The sequence below is a fragment of the Oryctolagus cuniculus genome, chromosome 17, assembly GCF_051225735.1.
Source record: "Oryctolagus cuniculus isolate XC-2025 breed Fujian yellow rabbit chromosome 17, ASM5122573v1, whole genome shotgun sequence".
Lineage (NCBI taxonomy): Eukaryota > Metazoa > Chordata > Mammalia > Lagomorpha > Leporidae > Oryctolagus > Oryctolagus cuniculus.
This window is the reverse complement of record NC_142883.1, coordinates 24,814,467-24,831,529: the sequence shown is the minus strand read 5'-3', so window position 1 is coordinate 24,831,529 and position 17,063 is coordinate 24,814,467. Positions and strand designations below refer to the sequence as shown.

At 60.3% G+C, this 17,063-nt stretch overlaps 3 protein-coding genes across 5 annotated transcripts in view; all 3 read left to right on the top strand.

The window, feature by feature from the left end:
* Positions 1-883: 883 nt before the first annotated feature.
* Positions 884-9,830, top strand: HOXB6 (homeobox B6). Of its 3 annotated transcripts, none has more exons than XM_051825594.2 (3): positions 884-1,397; positions 7,321-7,813; positions 8,907-9,830. In XM_051825594.2, exons 1-3 carry the CDS (start codon positions 1,218-1,220, stop codon positions 9,164-9,166), a joined length of 933 nt encoding a protein of 310 aa, XP_051681554.1. In that variant the 5' UTR covers positions 884-1,217; the 3' UTR covers positions 9,167-9,830. The 3 variants fall into 3 exon arrangements, with proteins under 3 accessions (XP_051681554.1, XP_008269568.1, XP_089173849.1); XM_008271346.5 differs by having other exon boundaries at positions 885-1,397; positions 7,289-7,813; XM_089317723.1 differs by lacking the exon at positions 884-1,397 and adding an exon at positions 1,890-2,067 and having other exon boundaries at positions 7,289-7,813.
* A 1,843-nt stretch (positions 9,831-11,673) lies between these two features.
* Positions 11,674-14,298, top strand: HOXB5 (homeobox B5). The gene is made up of 2 exons (XM_002719314.6): positions 11,674-12,362; positions 13,061-14,298. The coding sequence occupies exons 1-2, from the start codon at positions 11,801-11,803 to the stop codon at positions 13,306-13,308; spliced, it is 810 nt and encodes a 269-aa protein (XP_002719360.1). The 5' UTR covers positions 11,674-11,800; the 3' UTR covers positions 13,309-14,298.
* Positions 14,299-15,310: 1,012 nt separating this feature from the next.
* HOXB3 (homeobox B3) overlaps positions 15,311-17,063 on the top strand; it is a 39,745-nt gene continuing 37,992 nt past the window's right edge. The window contains exon 1 of the mRNA XM_089317718.1: positions 15,311-15,458. The gene's annotated coding sequence lies outside the window, so the exon portion shown is untranslated. The remainder of the gene's footprint in view (positions 15,459-17,063) is intronic.

Genomic DNA, 17,063 nt, shown 5'->3' with positions numbered 1-17,063 from the left:
TCGATTACAAACCCTGGACTGTTTGAATTTTTACACCAGGTATCTGACAGAAAGGGGGGAGGATTGGTTTTAGGAGAATCTGTTTAATTTGAATTTGTAAGTAAAAGGACCTGAAACCTACTGCTCCCCCTCCCCCAGAGACCCCAGAACCCCGTGGAGCTCCCCTGGAGCGCTTTCAGGAAGGCTGGACAGGCCCACGTTTGGGCGGGAGGGCCCAGGGGCTGGCTGTTTCCTCTCCCAGTGTCTGGGGTGCAGAGCCGGAATCCTGTCTGGGACTCACCGCCCTGGCCTCTCTCCAGGCCACCTTTCCCCCTGGGGCCAAAACTAGGCCCTAGGGGGTCTTGGGCCTCCTTAGCCGCAGAGCTGTGAGCCTCACAGGTGGGGGGATCTCCCCAGCTCTAGGGCTGGGAGTGAGGGGGCAGGTTCAAAGGGTAGGGGGGACAGTGAGGCACACGGAGCTCTGGCCCCACTGCCTCTCCCGCTTCACCTCCGAATTGCTTCAGAACAGAACCTACCCCAGGAGCTGGGGGGAATTTTTACTAGAAGAGAGGGGCAGAGCTCCTGGGGAAAACCGGGAGGTTCCGAAAAGAACCCCCTTCCCAGCTGGAGCCTGGTGGCTTCTCCGCCCCGATTCCCTGCACCCCAAATTCCACCCCTTGCCAGATCGGGGCTTCCCCAAAAAGAGAGAAAGAGAAGAAAAGAAGATGGCGACTGAGAAAAAGGTTGCTGGTGGAGCAGCCATGAAGAAATGCAATAAATTCCTTGTTGTTTTATGAAAATTTACAACTTTGTGATAGAAGTTTATGAGTGGTTGAATCCAGCGATTGGCCGGCGCCGGTCATGTGGCCGGGCGATCGTGAACATGAACTTTTTATCATTTCCCTGGTGGTTATAATGCAGCATTCTTTTGGACACCACACCTAGGTCGGAGCACTGTCGTCCTTCAGGGTTCCAGCCTCTTGATATTTTTATACTTCAATATCGGCTCGATAGAGCAAAGGAGAGAGAGAGGAAGAGGGGGGAGAGCAGAGCAGAGAGGGAGAGAGAGGGAAAGAGGGGTGGGGATTACACAAAAGACAGAACCAAAAATAATTTTGATTCCTAAGTTATTTTGGTGGCTGATCGGGGATTTTAGTCACCATGAAGGGGAAATGGACAATCTGCCCAGGACCACAGCCTGATACCATTTTTCAAAGCCAGTACTTACTCTATTTTCTATGCAAAATGTCAGAAAAGCAAAACGCCCTCTCTCCCAAGTCAGAGAAGGGGGCACGACGGCTCTCAGGCTGGGACAATATTATCTGCAAGCTGAAGAAGAAACTGAATGCTCTTTTTTTTTCCTTCCCTCCCCACCCTTTTCCATCCGGAGAGGAAAAAAAAAACCACAGTCGGCAAAGGTAAGAGAGATTCTACAATTCTCTTTCGGTTCTTGTGCATCGCTTTTGTAGGGGGTGGGGCTTGGGGTTCCCCCTCCTCCCCCGACTCCAAGAAGGGGCTGAACCCCACCTCTGGGTGCTGCGGGGAGAGGCTTCCCAGGAAATTCGGAGTCGCCCAGAGGGGGTGGCTGCTTCCTGGAGGGGGAACCACGGCAGGGAAGATGGGAGGAGGAACCGAAGGGGCCCCGAGGCCCGCTCTAAGTCGCCTTTTTAAGCTGGGAGGAGGCTCGAGCTAGGGGTCTCTGAGAGGATGGGGGTGTCTGGGCTTCACGGCGCCCACTGGGAGAAGCCATGGCTTGGGCCTCTGTGGGGCTGACCCCCTGCCACCTCCCCTGCCGGGGCGCAGGTCTCTTGCCCGATGCGGGTGTCGGCGGTTTCCCTGAGAGCACAGGCAGGAGGGGCGGTGGCGCCGAGGGACGTCCTGGTCTCTGTGGGGCCTGGAATCTCGGCGGGAGCTGGAGAGACACAGAAAGAACAATTCACAGAGAGCAATGCAGTGCTCACCGTCTCCCCCTCGGAGACGCTCCTCGCGATTAAAGGACCGTGGGTGGAGGCGTCCGCAGGCTGCGCGGAGGCGTGCCCGGGTTCCTCGCCCCATTCTGCGGGGAGGCAGTGGTGTGGTTGCCATGCGGTAGGTCGCGGCGTGCTGCTTTCCGCTGCTTGCGCGTGCTGGGACGGGAGGTGCGGATCTCGGTGGAGGACATGGTCATGTGTGTGCTTGGATGCGGGGACGTTTCAAACTTCCCTGGACCCAGACGCCGTGGTTGTCAAGAAGCTGTCTAGTGTGGTGCTGTTGCGTGTAGGCTTGCAAACCGAAAAAAAAAAAAAGCAGAGGAATAAAAACCCAATTACGGGACGTGGAGGTGTGGGCGCTGAGCTCTAGCGGCGCGCCCTGTCCCCGCGGCGCGGAACGTGCCCCCCCACCCCAGCCCAGCCAGGCCTCCCGGGGGCAGGGGCGGGGGCAGCGCCGTGGGGCGCGGGGCAGGAATGCCTGCGAAGCTGGCGGGGTGCACCGAGGCGCAGGCCGAGAGTGGAGAACTTAGAGGCGGGGAGAGAGGGCTTCTGGGGAAATGGCGAGCCCAGAAGAGGAGTGCCGGTGGGCGCCGAGGGCGGGGGCGCTGCGGCGCAGTGTGGTTTGCTGAAGAAGGTGGTTGCTTTTATCTTAAGATCAGACGCGGGGGGCGTTCGGCGTCAGGCCTGTGACTGCCCAGGGAGTGCGGGCTCTGGGGTGCGTGTGTGTATGCGTGTGTATGTGGTGGGGAAGAGAGCATAACGGACCCCTCGGTCCGGGGCTGGGTAGAGAGGAACGCCACAGCCACTTGTGGAGCAGGAAGAGGTCCTTGGGGGCCTGCGTGGAGGCCCTGGGCGCAGGCCCCGCCTGGGCGCCTGGCCAGAGCCTCGGCCTTCGGGGCCACAGAAGGCCGGGCCAGCACGCACGGCTCTCGGGGTCTGCTCGCCGAGGGGAAATGCCCCAGACCCATTCGGCCCAAAGGGCTTTTTCTTCCTGCAGTCTTGGTGGGCTATAAATCGTCTCTCGAGCAGTTTGCTCCGACCCAAATTATGCGGTTTGCTGCCATCTACCGTCCGTTCAGAGACACGCGGCTTCGGCGGCGCCAGCCCCGCGACACCACCCGAGCGGTGCCCGACGCCAGGAGCCCTGGTCGCGCGGGCTCCGCGAGGTTTGGGGGGTTTTGCCCCCTTCCGTCTCTCCGCGGGATACTGGTACTGGGGCTCCCCGATGTGAACTCGAGAGCGGAACCGGTCTCCCCTCCCCCACCGCCCTTCCGCCCCCACCTCTGCCTATCCCAGCCCGGACCCTGGCGGCGGCCGGGGAGAGAGGCTCCTGCCTCCCGGGGCGCGTCGAGAGAGGGCGAATCCTGCGGCCCGCGGACCTCCTGCCCGCCCGCCGAGGCTGGGCGCGGGGTCGGGCCGCTGGAGGGATCCCAGGCCGAGGCTGCCCAAGGTTTATTTGGTTTTCTCCTCAGCCGAGGGAGGCGGCCGGCAGGGGAGGCGCCGGCTCCGGCAGTTCCACTCGGCTGTCAAAAGACAAACCGGGCCTGTGTTCTTCCAGTTGGCTGGGGGGGTGGGGGTGTCCATGGTGAAGGAATTAAGCCGAATTTTCTGGAAACTTGGTGTCTGCAAGTGTGTGTCGGTCCCCTCCCCCATTCTCGATCGTGTCTAGCGAAATGGACGCACGTGTGTGTTTGGGGGTAAAGTTTGGGAGTGGGATTGGCGATAAATGACGGAGGAATCAAACCATGGAGCCCTCCGCTTCGGCCAGCCCCTCACACCCGCTGGCCGCGCCACCGCCTTCCCGGGAGGGGTGGCGAGGCCCGGGGACGCGCCCCCGCCGCCGCGCCCGAATCCCGGCCCCTGTCTCACGGGTTACTGATTAGCCCGGGCTTTCAAGCCGCAGGAGGAAGCTCTCCGGCCTCCCCTTTCAAGGTGCTGTGGCCTCGGTTCCTGGGCGGGGGCTCCAGGAAATCGCCTGCGGTGCCAGGCAGGCCGAGCTGTTACCGGGGTCTGGCCCGGAGGCTCAGGAGCAGCCGAGGTCGAGGGACCCGGAGGTGCCGGGGGCGAGCGGTGGGGCTGTAGCCCCGCGCCGTCGGCGCCTCCGGAGCCTGGGCCTCCCGGGCAGCCCTTTCAGCTTTTCCGCTGCGGCAGGGACTTGCTGGCGGCTGGAAGGCCTGGCTCAGCAAGCCGCCCCGCGGGTGGCCCCAAGGGAGCCAGCCCTGACTGTCCTGGGGGCCCCAGGGAATTTTTTTTTCTTTTGGGAAAACAAGACACAAAGGGAGAGTAAGTCGGACTGCCGACGAGGGGTGAACCGTCCCAAGGCTCTTAGGGTGCCCGAGGGCCAGGGGTTGGGGGGAGGGGACAGGGAGCACAGGCTGATCCGGCCACCACCGCCCACTCCCCCTGAAGATCAGAGAGGATGCCGCTCATTTGCATAATGGAGATTAAGTCTTTGTACCTTGATTTGGATCAGCCAATTTTAGGGCAGAAGCGTTCAATACAAAACCCCTCTCACCTCGGGGAGCTGACACGTCGGATTCAAATCATCTGAGCCCAAGGGAAGAACTGACTTGAAATGTTTTCATCTGCTCCGTCTCAGGGGAAGCTGGCAGGGGGGTGTAGGAAGGTGGCCACCCTGGGGAAGGAGCCGTGCAGCTTAGAGGGAGCAGAAAGCCTGGTTACTGTCTCTCAATCCCCCACCCCACCCCCACGGGTGTGGGCAAATACCCCTCCCTGAGAGCAGAATCCCACTCCCCAAATGTTCTCCTGGGAGCCAGAAGGGGTGTGCTCACCCACAAGCCAACACAGAGATTCACTGTGGGAACCCTATCGTGCACTCAAGACTTGGGGCGTGGTTATACCCACCCCCCCATACACACATTTCCTCATTCTGGCAGGCGGACACCCCCAGAGCTGCAGGCGGCTGTGCCCGCGGTGTGTTCACAGATTCCACTATGGAGACAGACAGACGGCAGCAGATGGAACCACAGACAGATTGGGAGAGACCTGGCTCCAGCAGCCAGGCAGTCTCTGGCCCAGCCCTGCCTGCCTGCTCTTTTTCCCAAACAAACGGATCAGACGAATAAATGCTCATAAATAAATACCTCTGGGCTTAGATAAGAGCGGTGAGGCGCTGCTTCCTTTCATGCCCAACTCCAGGCGCCCGGCCCTGCCTGGAGTGGCTTGGTCTCCCAACAGGCAACCTACAGAGGTGAGGTTACATTGCTGGCTGCAACCCTCAGGATCCAGCGATGCTTTTCCCGCTACTACCACAGGGAAAAGCACCTCCTTCCCCAGGTCTTACCCAGACTCCACAGGGAAGATCATGCTGGTCCTAGGGCGGGGATCTGGTAGCCCCGGAGGGCTGAGGCCCAGGGCCCAGCCTCAGTGGCAGGGAGCAGGGAGGTGCAGGCAGCCATGCTGCCCCACCTGGCTCTGGCTGCTCCAGCAGGCCCCCCTCCGCCCCCACTCTGTAGGAGAGGGCCTATTTGTGCTGCTCTGTCATTAGGGGCCTTGGATTTTTTTTCCCTTAAACACTCATCAAAAACCCCTGTGGGAGTATTGCAGGCTAGGAAGTGGTTGGAAAGACCCCCAGGGACGACCACTTGGCCATGAAGGTGCAGCGTACTACTTGTCCTAAGTTCAGAGACCACTCTGTGCCCAAAGAAGTTCCCACCCTTGGTCACCCAACCTCAGCCCTCTACCACCTTCCCCTGTGTCAGTGGGCAGAGCTGGCTCACAAAGAGGAAGGGAGAGGAAGGTCAGCTTAGCTTGACATCAGAATTTGTCTCATACCCTGGCACCCTGGTTGGGTGGTAGTCACCCTTTACTGCCTGGCCTGTGTGTCCATATTACACTGTTGGGAACACGTTGTGATTCGGCTTCAGCTTGGGCCCAAGGCTCATTTTCTTTGGATGAGAGAGAGGCACAGACATGCTCTTTCACACCCAAGCTTAAATGGCAGCAGCAAAGCCAAGGATACAAATATGGTGTGTGGGAGGGACTTGGAGGGATGCTGTGAGTCAGACAGAAGGGCCGTGAGTGTCTGCATAGGGAACGTGGGCTGATGGCTGGAAACTGCCTGCCACCGAGGTCCCAGGAGGACCAGAACACCCCCACCCCCCACCCCGCCGCCATTCTTGTAAAACCAAACCAAAAGTAAGTCTGAGGAGCGAATGAATTTTCAAAAAGACTGTCAGCCTCCCGAGAGAGCTGGGAGAGGGGGACCAGGATCTCTCCCCCATCAGGAGGATTTAAAGCCCCACAGTGGAAAGAGGAGCACTCCCCCCACCCCGTACCCAGGCTTAATGGGACATCCTTAGTTCCTGAAAAATCTGTAGCCCGGGATATTCTTCTGTCTTTTGGGAACGGAGTGAGGGTTGCAGGCAGGAGAGGCATCAGACAAATAAAGCCACCTGAGCTGGGGGTGCCCCTCACCCTTCCTCCCCATAGCCCCAAGCGAGGAGGAGAGGGGCTAGTCCCTTTCCCCAGTGCCTCTTCCCCCGCCACGAGTGAGCGGCTCCCTGCTAGAACCAGGTGGGGTGTCTCAGGCAGCAGTGAGCACAGCCTTCGGAAGAAGCCCCCAGCCCAGCCCCAGAGTGGGTGTGTGTGGGGGGGAGCCTGGGCTCAGCCCCTCCTGCTGTGGCCCGCTCTTCTGGGTCTTCCAGACAGTGGGTTCTGGCCTGCCCCTCAGCCCCTACCAGTACCAGGCAAGCAGGAATAAGGTACCTAAACCTGCAGGAGAGAGAGCAGAGCTGACGCAGAGGAAAGCCGGTGGCCAAAACCTGGGAAGGAGGGCGTCTCTCTGGACCGATGCAGATACAAATAAGCAGAGAACTCTTCTCACCTCCTGTCAGCCCCAAAGCCTGGGGGAGCAAACCGGCTCCTTTCCTTCTCCCTCAACGAGATTCAGGGAGGTTGACTCGCCCCTCCACCGAGGGAAGGGGCCCAAGCAATGCAGGGGTTAACTTTTCTGAAAACGCAATTAACTTTTCCCTATCCTGCGTGGGGTGGGTGGGGGAGGGAGGTATTTATTTAATCACTGGGGAATGGGGTGGTCTCAGCCCAAATGCTCCCTCCTCTTGGAAGGCACAAGCGCCTCTTCGGCAGATCCTACGTAGGTGGCACAGGACGCGCTGTGTTGTTGGGGGGAGAGGGAGAGAGAGAAAGGAGAAGGAGGGAAAAAAAAAAGGTTGATAGGTTTGTGCGCGGGTCCCTCGTGCGGGCTGCGCTCCTCCTGGGTGCTATTTGACAATTCCTGCCTCTGCCATTGGTCAGTGTTGGATCAGATGGTTGTATTTCCTTCTGGCCCTCACTGGCACCTCGCCATCCCTCCTCAGCTAAAACCCAATCTCGGATATACTACTAATAGGCGCGGCGCTCGGACTATAAAACACAACAAATCATAAACCCGGAGGAGCAGCAGCGGCCGCGCGCGCCTCCCCGACAGATGAGTTCCTATTTCGTGAACTCCACCTTCCCCGTCACTCTGGCCAGCGGGCAGGAGTCCTTCCTGGGCCAGCTGCCGCTCTACTCGTCGGGCTATGCGGACCCGCTGAGGCACTACCCCGCACCCTACGGGCCGGGGCCCGGCCAGGACAAGGGCTTTGCGGCTTCCTCCTATTACCCGCCGGCCGGCGGCGGCTACGGCCGAGCGGCGCCCTGCGACTACGGGCCGGCGCCGGCCTTCTACCGCGAGAAGGAGTCGGCCTGCGCGCTCTCGGGCGCCGACGAGCCGCCCCCGTTCCACCCCGAGCCGCGGAAGTCGGACTGCGCGCAAGACAAGAGCGTGTTTGGCGAGACGGAAGAGCAGAAGTGCTCCACTCCGGTCTACCCGTGGATGCAGCGGATGAATTCGTGCAACAGTGAGTGAGACTGCCCGCCATCGCCGCGACCCCCGCGGGCCCCCACCTCCCTCGGGAGACAGAGCGAGGGAGTCCCGCTCCACCCCGCGGCCCCCCTCCCGTTCCCGCACAGGGTGCCGGGTGGGCATCTCTCAGGGGGATAAGGGAAGATCGATCCGTGCGCCCGCACGGGGTCTCTTGCTGCGCCCTCTGGTCTGTAGCAGTTACAAAGTTTGCAAAGTTCCAGCTGCACTGGGAGTGGGGGGCGGGGTGGGGGTGGGGTGAGTGGGCTCTCTAGGGGCGCCAGGCCAGAGCCAGGATTCCTGGCCAAGGAAGGCAGCTAGGGACTGCAGTCACCAGCTTTGCTTTCCTTTTCGTCCCCAGCCTCCCTCCCCCCAGCCATGGACGGGGGGGGGGGGGGACTCCCACCCAAAGACAGGTCCATTAGAAGCGGAGTGTGTTTCGCAGGGGATGGGGGACGGCTTGACGCCGGCTAGGGGGAGCAGAGGGTGTCCGGGATCCAGTTTCCCTGGGGGTGGGGGCCGGGGAAAAAGATGAGGCACCAGGAAAGAGGTGGCAGTGGGGGGGGGGGCGGGATGAGAGGAAGAAGGAGGGAGTGGGCGGAGAGGGAGAAACAGGCGCCTGGGTCTCAGGTTGGATTATTTGTCGGTTTTAAGTCCCAATTGGTGTCCATTAGCGGGACACGAAAGTGAGGAGCCGTTAATGCGGACTACGGATCGATCCACGTCATTAGGGATTAAGGGGCAGAATCCATCATCGGGAGGGCGGGGTAAGGGAGCTAGATGGATGAAAAGGAAGGAAAAGAAAAGATGCAGCTAGGAGGACACACCTGGGCAGCCCCTCCCCCTCGGCGCAGGTGGGAGTCCGAACGGCGCCGCCCCTCCCCCACCGAGAGTGCAGCCAGCAGGCACAGGCCTGGGAGGCCAGGAGGGCAACTGGAGGGGGCGCTGGAGGAGTGCGAAAGGGGGGCAGGGAGCCGGGAGCGTGGAGGGCTTCCCGGGACGGGCTGGAGTCCACGTTTGAGGGTCTAGCGGAGGAGGTGGGCTTTGGGCGCGACGACGGCAGGCCTCAGCGTCTCCACTCTGCCCAACAGGTTCTTCCTTTGGGCCCAGCGGCCGGCGGGGCCGCCAGACCTACACGCGCTACCAGACGCTGGAGCTGGAGAAGGAGTTCCACTACAACCGCTACCTGACGCGGCGGCGGCGCATCGAGATCGCGCACGCCCTGTGCCTCACCGAGCGCCAGATCAAGATCTGGTTCCAGAACCGGCGCATGAAGTGGAAAAAGGAGAGCAAACTGCTCAGCGCGTCTCAGCTCAGCGCCGAGGAGGAGGAAGAAAAGCCAGCCGAGTGAAGGTGCTGGAAAGGGAGGGGGGACGCGGAAAGGGAGAGGCCTGCGGGGCGCCCAGGGCTTCTGAGAGCCCGGAGCAGGCTCTGCGGGCGGGGGAGCCTGGGGACCCGCTCCCCAGCGTGCGCCAGGCGGGGCCCAGCGCTCTCCCGGACGCCCCCGTCCGCAGAGCGCTCGCTGGGTGCGCGGCGGCGGCGCTGCCCGAGCCCACCCAGCACCCCGAGCGCCTCCTCCCTCCCGAGGAACCCGCCTGGGCCCGATCTGGCCCCCCGGTGAGAACTGAGGATCGGACTCACTCGATGTTTCCCGGAAGCAGAGCGCACTGCTCTCATCCGTGTCGCGTCTCCATTCCGTCCATGTTCCCCCCACCCCACCGTGCACGGTTCAATGGTAGATTCGTTGTCCCCTCAGCAGGGGCCTCGAAGACTCCCTGGCCCCAGCCCTGTCGTCTCTCCCACCCCGTCCCCCAAGCCACTGGAAGGAGCACATACTACCTAGAAGTAAGAAGAGGAGCCTCAGAAGAAAACAAAGTTCTATTTTATTAATTTTCTATGTGTTGTGTTTGTAGTCTTGTCTTAGCTCTGGACGTGAAATACTTCGGTAATAATATTAATATTATTAATAATGATGATAAATAATAATAAAGACGTGAAAACTCGCCGCTCAGTCACCTCCGATCCTCCCTGCCATTTTTTTTTTCCTCTTCCCACCCATCTCCCAGCCACACTCTCCCCTGAGGCTGAGCAGACGGCTCAGGCGGGAGGCCGGCTGGCTGCTGGGTCTCTCTGCAGCTCGCCGACTCAACCTGGGGGTTACAGCTGGGATAAAGGCTGAAGCGGTTGCCCTACCCAGGCCCCAGCCCCTGAGTGTGCCGGGGCTCATCCCTGCCTCGCCGCCTGCAGACCTGGGGGGTTGCACAGGGACTGTCTCCCTCGTATTCTCCAACCTTTCCTCGTTTGTCCACCACGAGGACACCACTGAGGCCCGCTAGCCAGGAGCCCTGGCAGAGACCAGTCCTGGGGGACTGGCGATGTGCAGGCTTCTCTGTCCTCAGGCCCCTGGCCCCCGGCTGGCTCACATGGCCAGTGTCTGCCGGCCTTGGCACTGGGCTCCTGGCCTATGGCTTAGAAGACTTAAAAAAAGGGGGGGACCATTGGGCGTTTCTCTTCCTGGAGTCCCTAGAATAGGAGCTCGGTGGAGAACTCCAAGCACCGAGTGAAGGGCAGGGCTGTCCCCTGCTTCTTGCAGACCCAGGGCAGGAGGTCAGGTGATGCGGCATTTGGTCTCTGCTCAACCCAAAGCGCCCCATCTCTCCCGCCCCCACTGTTACCCAGGCAGAAAGCTGCGGGCTTGTTTTCCTTTCTTCCTCTTCCCTCTCTCTCTCTTTTTTTCTCTCTCTCTCTCTCTTTTTTTTATTTTTAAAGAAAATAGCCGCCTAGCAGAAGGGGCCCAGCTGTGACGGTCTCTGGCCGCCCAGCGCGCTCAGCAAGGCGCTGCAACTCCTTTCCCAGGGCAGGTGGGGGGCTGCTGGGCCAGGGCTCTCACTGCCGGGTGAGCAGCCAGGAGCCTGGAGTGGGGCCTCCGGGTGCACCTGGGAGAGGAGGTGAGGAGGCGAGGGGGTACTGATTTCACCCCAAACTCTGAAACACACTGTCGCTGCACAGCCACTGTGCACTGTTCTAGCCATTTAACTGCCACCCCCTTCCCCCCGCCATGCACTCTGGGGTCTCCTTCCTGCTGGACCACTCCAAGGCCTAAGGGAAGACCGAGGAATACGATTCCAAAGTTCCGAGGGGCCCAGGAAAAGTGAAACCGTCTCCTTTGCTGCTGCAAGCCTGGGGGCTCAGCCCTGCTAGCCTCGTCTGGGCGCCGCTGCGGGTCCAGGGAGCAGGCCAGGCTGGGCGCCCCCGGGAACCCCTTGTAACACTTGTTTTCACACACCACTTCTAAACCTTGCCTCCCATTTCCGCGCCCCAAAGCAAAAGCAAGAGGGTAGCAACTCAATGTTCGATCACCGCCTCCAAAGTTAAAATAATCGTGATGATAATGGTGACGATCTGACGGCGGGCAGGGATAAGGACCCTGAGAAAGCGACTAACCCCGCCCCCAGGAAAGTGGGTGAAAAGCTCAGCTGCTTCCTCTAGAAGGTTCGGCCCTGCGTGAGAGCCACAGCCCGGCTCCCCTCTGGCCGCCGGCGGTCGCAGGGAGCCGGCAGGGCGGCAAGCGGCTGCCGCCATGGCAGCCTGTGGCCCGCGCTCCCGCCGGCCGCCGGGAGGTGGCGCGCTCTGCTCATCGGCCGACGCCGACCTTCTCCAGGCTTCTCCCCCTTCTCCTTTTTCCCCCTCTCTCGGAGGCTCGCATTGAATCGGCCCTAACGATTCTCGGATCGTCATTATTTGTAACCATAGAGCATGAATTACCTCTTGAGGTCATCAGCGAGAATTTACGACTGGTCAACAAAAGCACGTGATTCCCTAACGCCCCCCCACCCCCCTTCCAGCTCCCCCCCCCCATATTTGGCCGCATACATAGCAAAACGAAGTACAGTGCATCGCTATAATTCATTAATACATCATAAATCGTGAAGCACAGGGTTATAACGACCACGATCCACAAATCAAGCCCTCCAAAATCACCCAAATGAGCTCGTACTTTGTAAACTCCTTCTCGGGGCGTTATCCAAATGGCCCGGACTATCAGTTGCTAAATTATGGCAGTGGCAGCTCTCTGAGCGGCTCTTACAGGGATCCCGCTGCCATGCACACCGGCTCTTACGGCTACAATTACAATGGCATGGACCTCAGCGTCAACCGCTCCTCGGCCTCCTCCAGCCACTTTGGGGCGGTGGGCGAGGGCTCGCGCGCCTTCCCCGCGCCCGCGCAGGAGCCCCGCTTCAGGCAGGCGGCGTCGAGCTGCTCCCTGTCCTCGCCCGAGTCCCTGCCCTGCACCAACGGCGACAGCCACGGCGCCAAGCCCTCTGCTTCGTCCCCCTCCGACCAGGCGGCCCCAGCCAGCTCCAGCGCCAATTTCACCGAAATAGACGAGGCCAGCGCGTCCTCGGAGCCCGAGGAAGCGGCGAGCCAGCTCGGCAGCCCCAGCCTGGCTCGGGCGCAGCCAGAGCCCATGGCCACCTCCACAGCCGCGCCCGAGGGGCAGACTCCGCAGATATTCCCCTGGATGAGGAAGCTTCACATCAGCCATGGTAATTCTGCCTTTTTTTTTTTTTTTTTGTCTCCGGCTTTCCTTTCCTGCGCTTGGGGAGGGCGGTGGCGGCCGAGCGGAGCTTGGCTTTTCCTCGCACACAGATTTATTTTTTCCAAGGTGGGGTGGGGGGGAGAGGTCTCTGCGAGGGTCCTCTCAGCTCCGTGGACGGAGCCTGGCAGGGGCTTTGGCTGCGGGGTGGAGGGGTGTTTTTTAATAATTCGTTCCCAGGCTCGGCTTAGGTTTCTGTCGCCCGGCCAGTTCCGGGCTGTAGGACGCAGGACGGGGTTTACTTCGTGTGGGGAAGGGTCCCATGCGGACCCCCGAAAGGTTTGAGACTGCCGCTAGAGAAGGCGGGGTGAGCAGGATGAGGAGCTTGCCAGGGCAAAAGTGGGGCCGCTCTGCTCCCTCCCGGGGCGAGCAGCCGCCTGCGCCCAGCGAACCCAGCCCAGGGCGAGGCACTGGGAGGGAACTGCAGACAAAGCCGGGCGCCCTCGCCGCCGCCAGAAGTGGGGGCCGCAGGGGAAGGGGGTGCAGGAATCCAGCCTGGACGGGGACCTCTGGAGCAGGGGGGATTGGAGCTGGGGTGAGCGGGGTGCCAGGGACGCCTGGGTCCTGCTCCCCGCCCCCTCCCACCCAGAGCCCCCGGTCCCTTGGCCGCCGTAACATGGCCTCGCCGCTCCCCTCTGTCTGCTCCAGATATGACCGGGCCGGACGGGAAGAGGGCCCGGACCGCGTACACGCGCTACCAGACGCTGGAGCTGGAGAAGGAGTTCCACTTCAACCGCTACCTGACGCGGCGAAGGCGCATCGAGATCGCCCACGCGCTCTGCCTGTCCGAGCGCCAGATCAAGATCTGGTTCCAGAACCGACGCATGAAGTGGAAGAAAGACAACAAACTGAAAAGTATGAGCCTGGCCACAGCCGGCAGCGCCTTCCAGCCCTGAGCCGACCCGGAGGGGCGCCCCGCCACCCCCAGCCCCGTCCCGGCCACTCCTCCCCCGCGCTGCTGCCGCCGCCGCCGGCTGGGGACCGCTTCCCACGAGCCTGCCTCGCCCTGGCCTTGTGTGACAGTTTTTCGTTCCGTCTTAGCTCGTCCTGTGGCTCCCTCTCTCTCCTGGACTGGTTATCTTGTTATTATTGTTAATAATAATATTATTTTCCCCTCCATGCCCCCCAGTCCCCTTGGCTCTCCCCAACCCGCTCGTTCCTCTGTCTGGTCTGTGGTGACAACTCCTTCCCCCCATCCCCACCTCCCTGGAAAAAAAAAAGAAGAGAAAGAAATTCGCATGTGTAATGTGAACTTTCCCCTCTCCCTGTCTGTGTTCTAACTTATTTATAAAAGGATGATGGCTGCATTTGAGTTTCATCTCAAAACTTCTCTAAGGGGCTGCAGTTGAAGCGGGGGTAGGGTCACAGCAGCGCCAGGGCCCAGCTGAGCTGGCCTCTGACATGGAGTCCATGATTGTGTGTGTTCCCATCCTCCTCTTCCTCCTCCCTTCCTCCCCACTCCCCAGGCCCCAGGCCCCAGGCTCCCAAAGGCTTGGTCCTTGGGTGGGCAGGGGCCAGGGAGAACCGAAGGGGTGCTGTGGCGAAGACAGTAGGAAAATAGAGGTTGCTGCCTGGGTAGGCCCCACAAGGCCTGCTCCGGGAGTGTACAGAAACAGGAATAATCCTCGGTGTGAAATGTCTCCTGTGTTCCTCTGTGAATGCGTGGGTCTGGCAGGAGGGCCCAGAGCGTATAAATATGGGGCTAGTCTGGGTCAGACGCATCTACATCTCTTCCTCTGCCCATTTCGCTTCCAAGACCCCGTCTGGGGAGCGGGTGGTTGCTGTACTCCGTGTGAAATCTGCCTTTGCCGGCCCCGTCTCAGTGATTCGCTTTTGGTATTTGTTTGTAGCTTTCCTGGAAATTGAATAAATGTTTCCCCCCCATACTCCACTGCCCTTCCTCTGGTCTTTTCTCCAGGGGGTGGTCTGCCTCTCCCATCACCAGGCACACCCTCCTCCACCAAGCTCCAGAATTCCAGGGTGGAGGGAAGGAAAGGCGGGACACTCCCCAGTAGCCCCTCCCCAGCCACCGAAGACCCAGGCTTGGTCCATGGCCTTTGGGCCTGGGGAACTGAGAGGCCACCCTCCCTAAAGCTCCCCCCCTGGGGGGGGGCTGGGGTGGGAGAAAGGCTGAGCTGACTCCATCCTCACTTTTCCACCAGCTGGCCAGGAGAACCTCCGAAAAACTCTTCAGGGAAAGTCACTCAGGCCTAAGTCCTGAGCTGGAGGCTCCAGCCTGCTGGGAGTGGTGGATGCCTGCCCAGCCCCCTGCCCCCTGCTCCAAATCCTCATTCAGCTCTGCCACCAAGGAAGGCAAAATAATAATAATAACAACAACAACAACAAAAGTCAGCTCGATTTCAAAGGTTTCTTCTCACCTCCAGCCTCCTCTACACTTATCAGGGGCTCTTCTCCTGGGTCCAGCTCACCTTCCCTCTGGGTTTGGAGTCGGGGTCCTTGCTGAAAGACCCCTGGTTCCCCCTCCAGCCAGGCTGGCCCAGGACCAGGGCCCAGTCCACCTCCATCCAAGTCAGCCTCCACCCTGAGCACGAGAGCCTGGGCACTTACCCGGTCACTCCCTTCCAGCAGGGCCCAACTTCTTACAGGACTGGGGGGAGGGGGAGCTGGTGAGGAGGCAGCTGAGGGTCCAGGAAAGCTCCACTGGGCCCTCCTTCCCCTTCACCCCTCGACTTTGTCCCCCTTTGTCGATAGCAAACTATCCCAAAAGTCGCTATGACATTTAGATGTCAAATGGATAGGGGTTTTATCTCGAAGTTAGATCGTAAAAATCGCCGAGAACTCAGACAGATACCCCTCACTGGCTCGAGAAAGTCACGTGAGGTCCATAAAGTTAGTTTTATGGTTTTGGGGAGTTGACACTGCGCGGTATATTTCACATTCTCCAGAATGTTAAGTGACACTTTAACTGCTCGCCGTGGTGGGGAAGGGGGCAGAGCTAGGTGAGCGCCAGGCTCCCAGCCTAGAGCAGCCGGACCGGCCCAGAAGGCGGTGGTGGTGCAGCCCCGGCCCAGCCCGCCCGCCCGCAGTAAGTCGCTTCCAGCTTTCGCTTTCTCCCCTGCAGTTGGGGTGCTCGGGACTGGGGGGGGAAGGAAACCTTCGCCTCCCGCAGGGCTGTGTGGGGGCGACGGAAGGGAAATGGAGCCTGTCTTTTGCACCCGGTTCTGAGAAATCGGCCCCTGAAGTGGGGGTGCTTGGTCCGATAAGGCCTCAGCGGTTGGGGGTGATAGACTTTTTGTGTGAGGGGTGTTGTGTGTGGAGATTGGGGGCTGTGTGGCTTCCACGTTCCTTCAGTGCCCTTGGAAAGTTAGGGGGCAACAAGGAGAAGTGTGCATTGCTGAGAAAAGGGTCCCCCGTTCTGGGGGGGCATTCTGCTGCTGGCTATCTTCTAGACATCTCCCCACCACCAGGAAGGAGACTTTATGGCACTCGTTTGTCAGGGGGTGTGGGGGCGCCGGCTGGGCACTTTTATCTAGATCCATCTGAGCAGAGAAAAAGCATCCGGGAGGGAAGGTGGCTGCTGTGGGCTGCCTGGCCCTGGGCAACTCTCTGGCTCTCAGATCTTTGAACCCCATAAAAGGGAGTCTCTCCAGTTCTCTGTGGCCTCCTAGGGTTGGGAGCAATGAGCCCGTGTCCCATCTCCAGCCCGTGGGGGCCCGAGCTACCTTTCTGCTCTGCTCCAAGTAGGAGCCTGAGGTCAAAGAAGGCAGCGGAGGAGACAGGAGACGGGCAGAGCGGGGAATTCTCTCCAATCTCAAACCCAATTCTCGGCCCCAGGCAGGGCAAAGGAGGAAGCTCCTTTCCCTCCCCTACAGGAGTTAGGTATTTGAGTGGATCCCTGGCAAGCCCTGCAGAAAGAATAGCCCCCCAACAGTTGGAAGGAAGAACAGAGATTCCGGAGCTGGGGGGCCATTGGGAAGGTTCTCTCTCTCTCTCTCTCTCTCTCTCTCTCCCTCTTCTCTCCTTCCTTCTTTTCTCCCTGCCACACCCTCAAAGGTTCCTTTGTTCTGTGGCCCCACAAACCAAAGGGACCCCCAGGGGGCCTGTTATTTTCTAAGGAAAAGCGAGAGGCCTCTTCCCCACCGAGGTGACTCCCCCATGTAAGATCCAGGGGGCCGACTCCCCTGTCACTGCTGCTTCCGGAGCTCAGCAGTCCCGCGGGTCGTTCCCGGGACTGGATGTGTGGCACGTGGAGGAGCTTCTGGTCTTTGGCACAGGGAGTCCTGGGGCTCCTTTTTCTCCTGAAGGCAATCCGAACTCTGCTCCTGCCTCCTCTTTCCCGACGCCACTGTCTATTTCCTGGACTGTCCATGCCTTGCCCTAGGCTGATGGCCCAAGACCCTTTGTGGGCTTTGAGAACAGAGTTAGTGGACGAAACGTGGAGTCCTCACCTGGTTTGGAGAACATATTGTGAATGATCGGGCCATGTGTCTCCCTTGGACAGGAGACTCTGGTCAGCCCCCAGCACTGTTTAAAATACTAATCAATCACGAAGGCACGGCTCACACAGGCTTATGTTTTCTACAAGGTGAAGAAATGGACAGAGAAGTCTGTGGGCTGGGCTGCCCAGGTAGAGTGGAGCGCAGCGGGGTTAGGGGGAACAGTCCCACCCCAGGCCTTCTGGGGACCACAC

Bases quoted from the DNA above. Each gene is read 5' to 3' on its own strand.
- HOXB6 (XM_051825594.2), top strand. From the start codon at position 1,218: ATGCAAAATGTCAGAAAAGCAAAACGCCCTCTCTCCCAAGTCAGAGAA. The intron at 1,398-7,320 runs GTAAGAGAGATT...TACTACTAATAG, and splicing joins AAAAACCACAGTCGGCAAAG to GCGCGGCGCTCGGACTATAA. The intron at 7,814-8,906 runs GTGAGTGAGACT...TCTGCCCAACAG, and splicing joins GCGGATGAATTCGTGCAACA to GTTCTTCCTTTGGGCCCAGC.
- HOXB5 (XM_002719314.6), top strand. From the start codon at position 11,801: ATGAGCTCGTACTTTGTAAACTCCTTCTCGGGGCGTTATCCAAATGGC. The intron at 12,363-13,060 runs GTAATTCTGCCT...TGTCTGCTCCAG, and splicing joins GAAGCTTCACATCAGCCATG to ATATGACCGGGCCGGACGGG.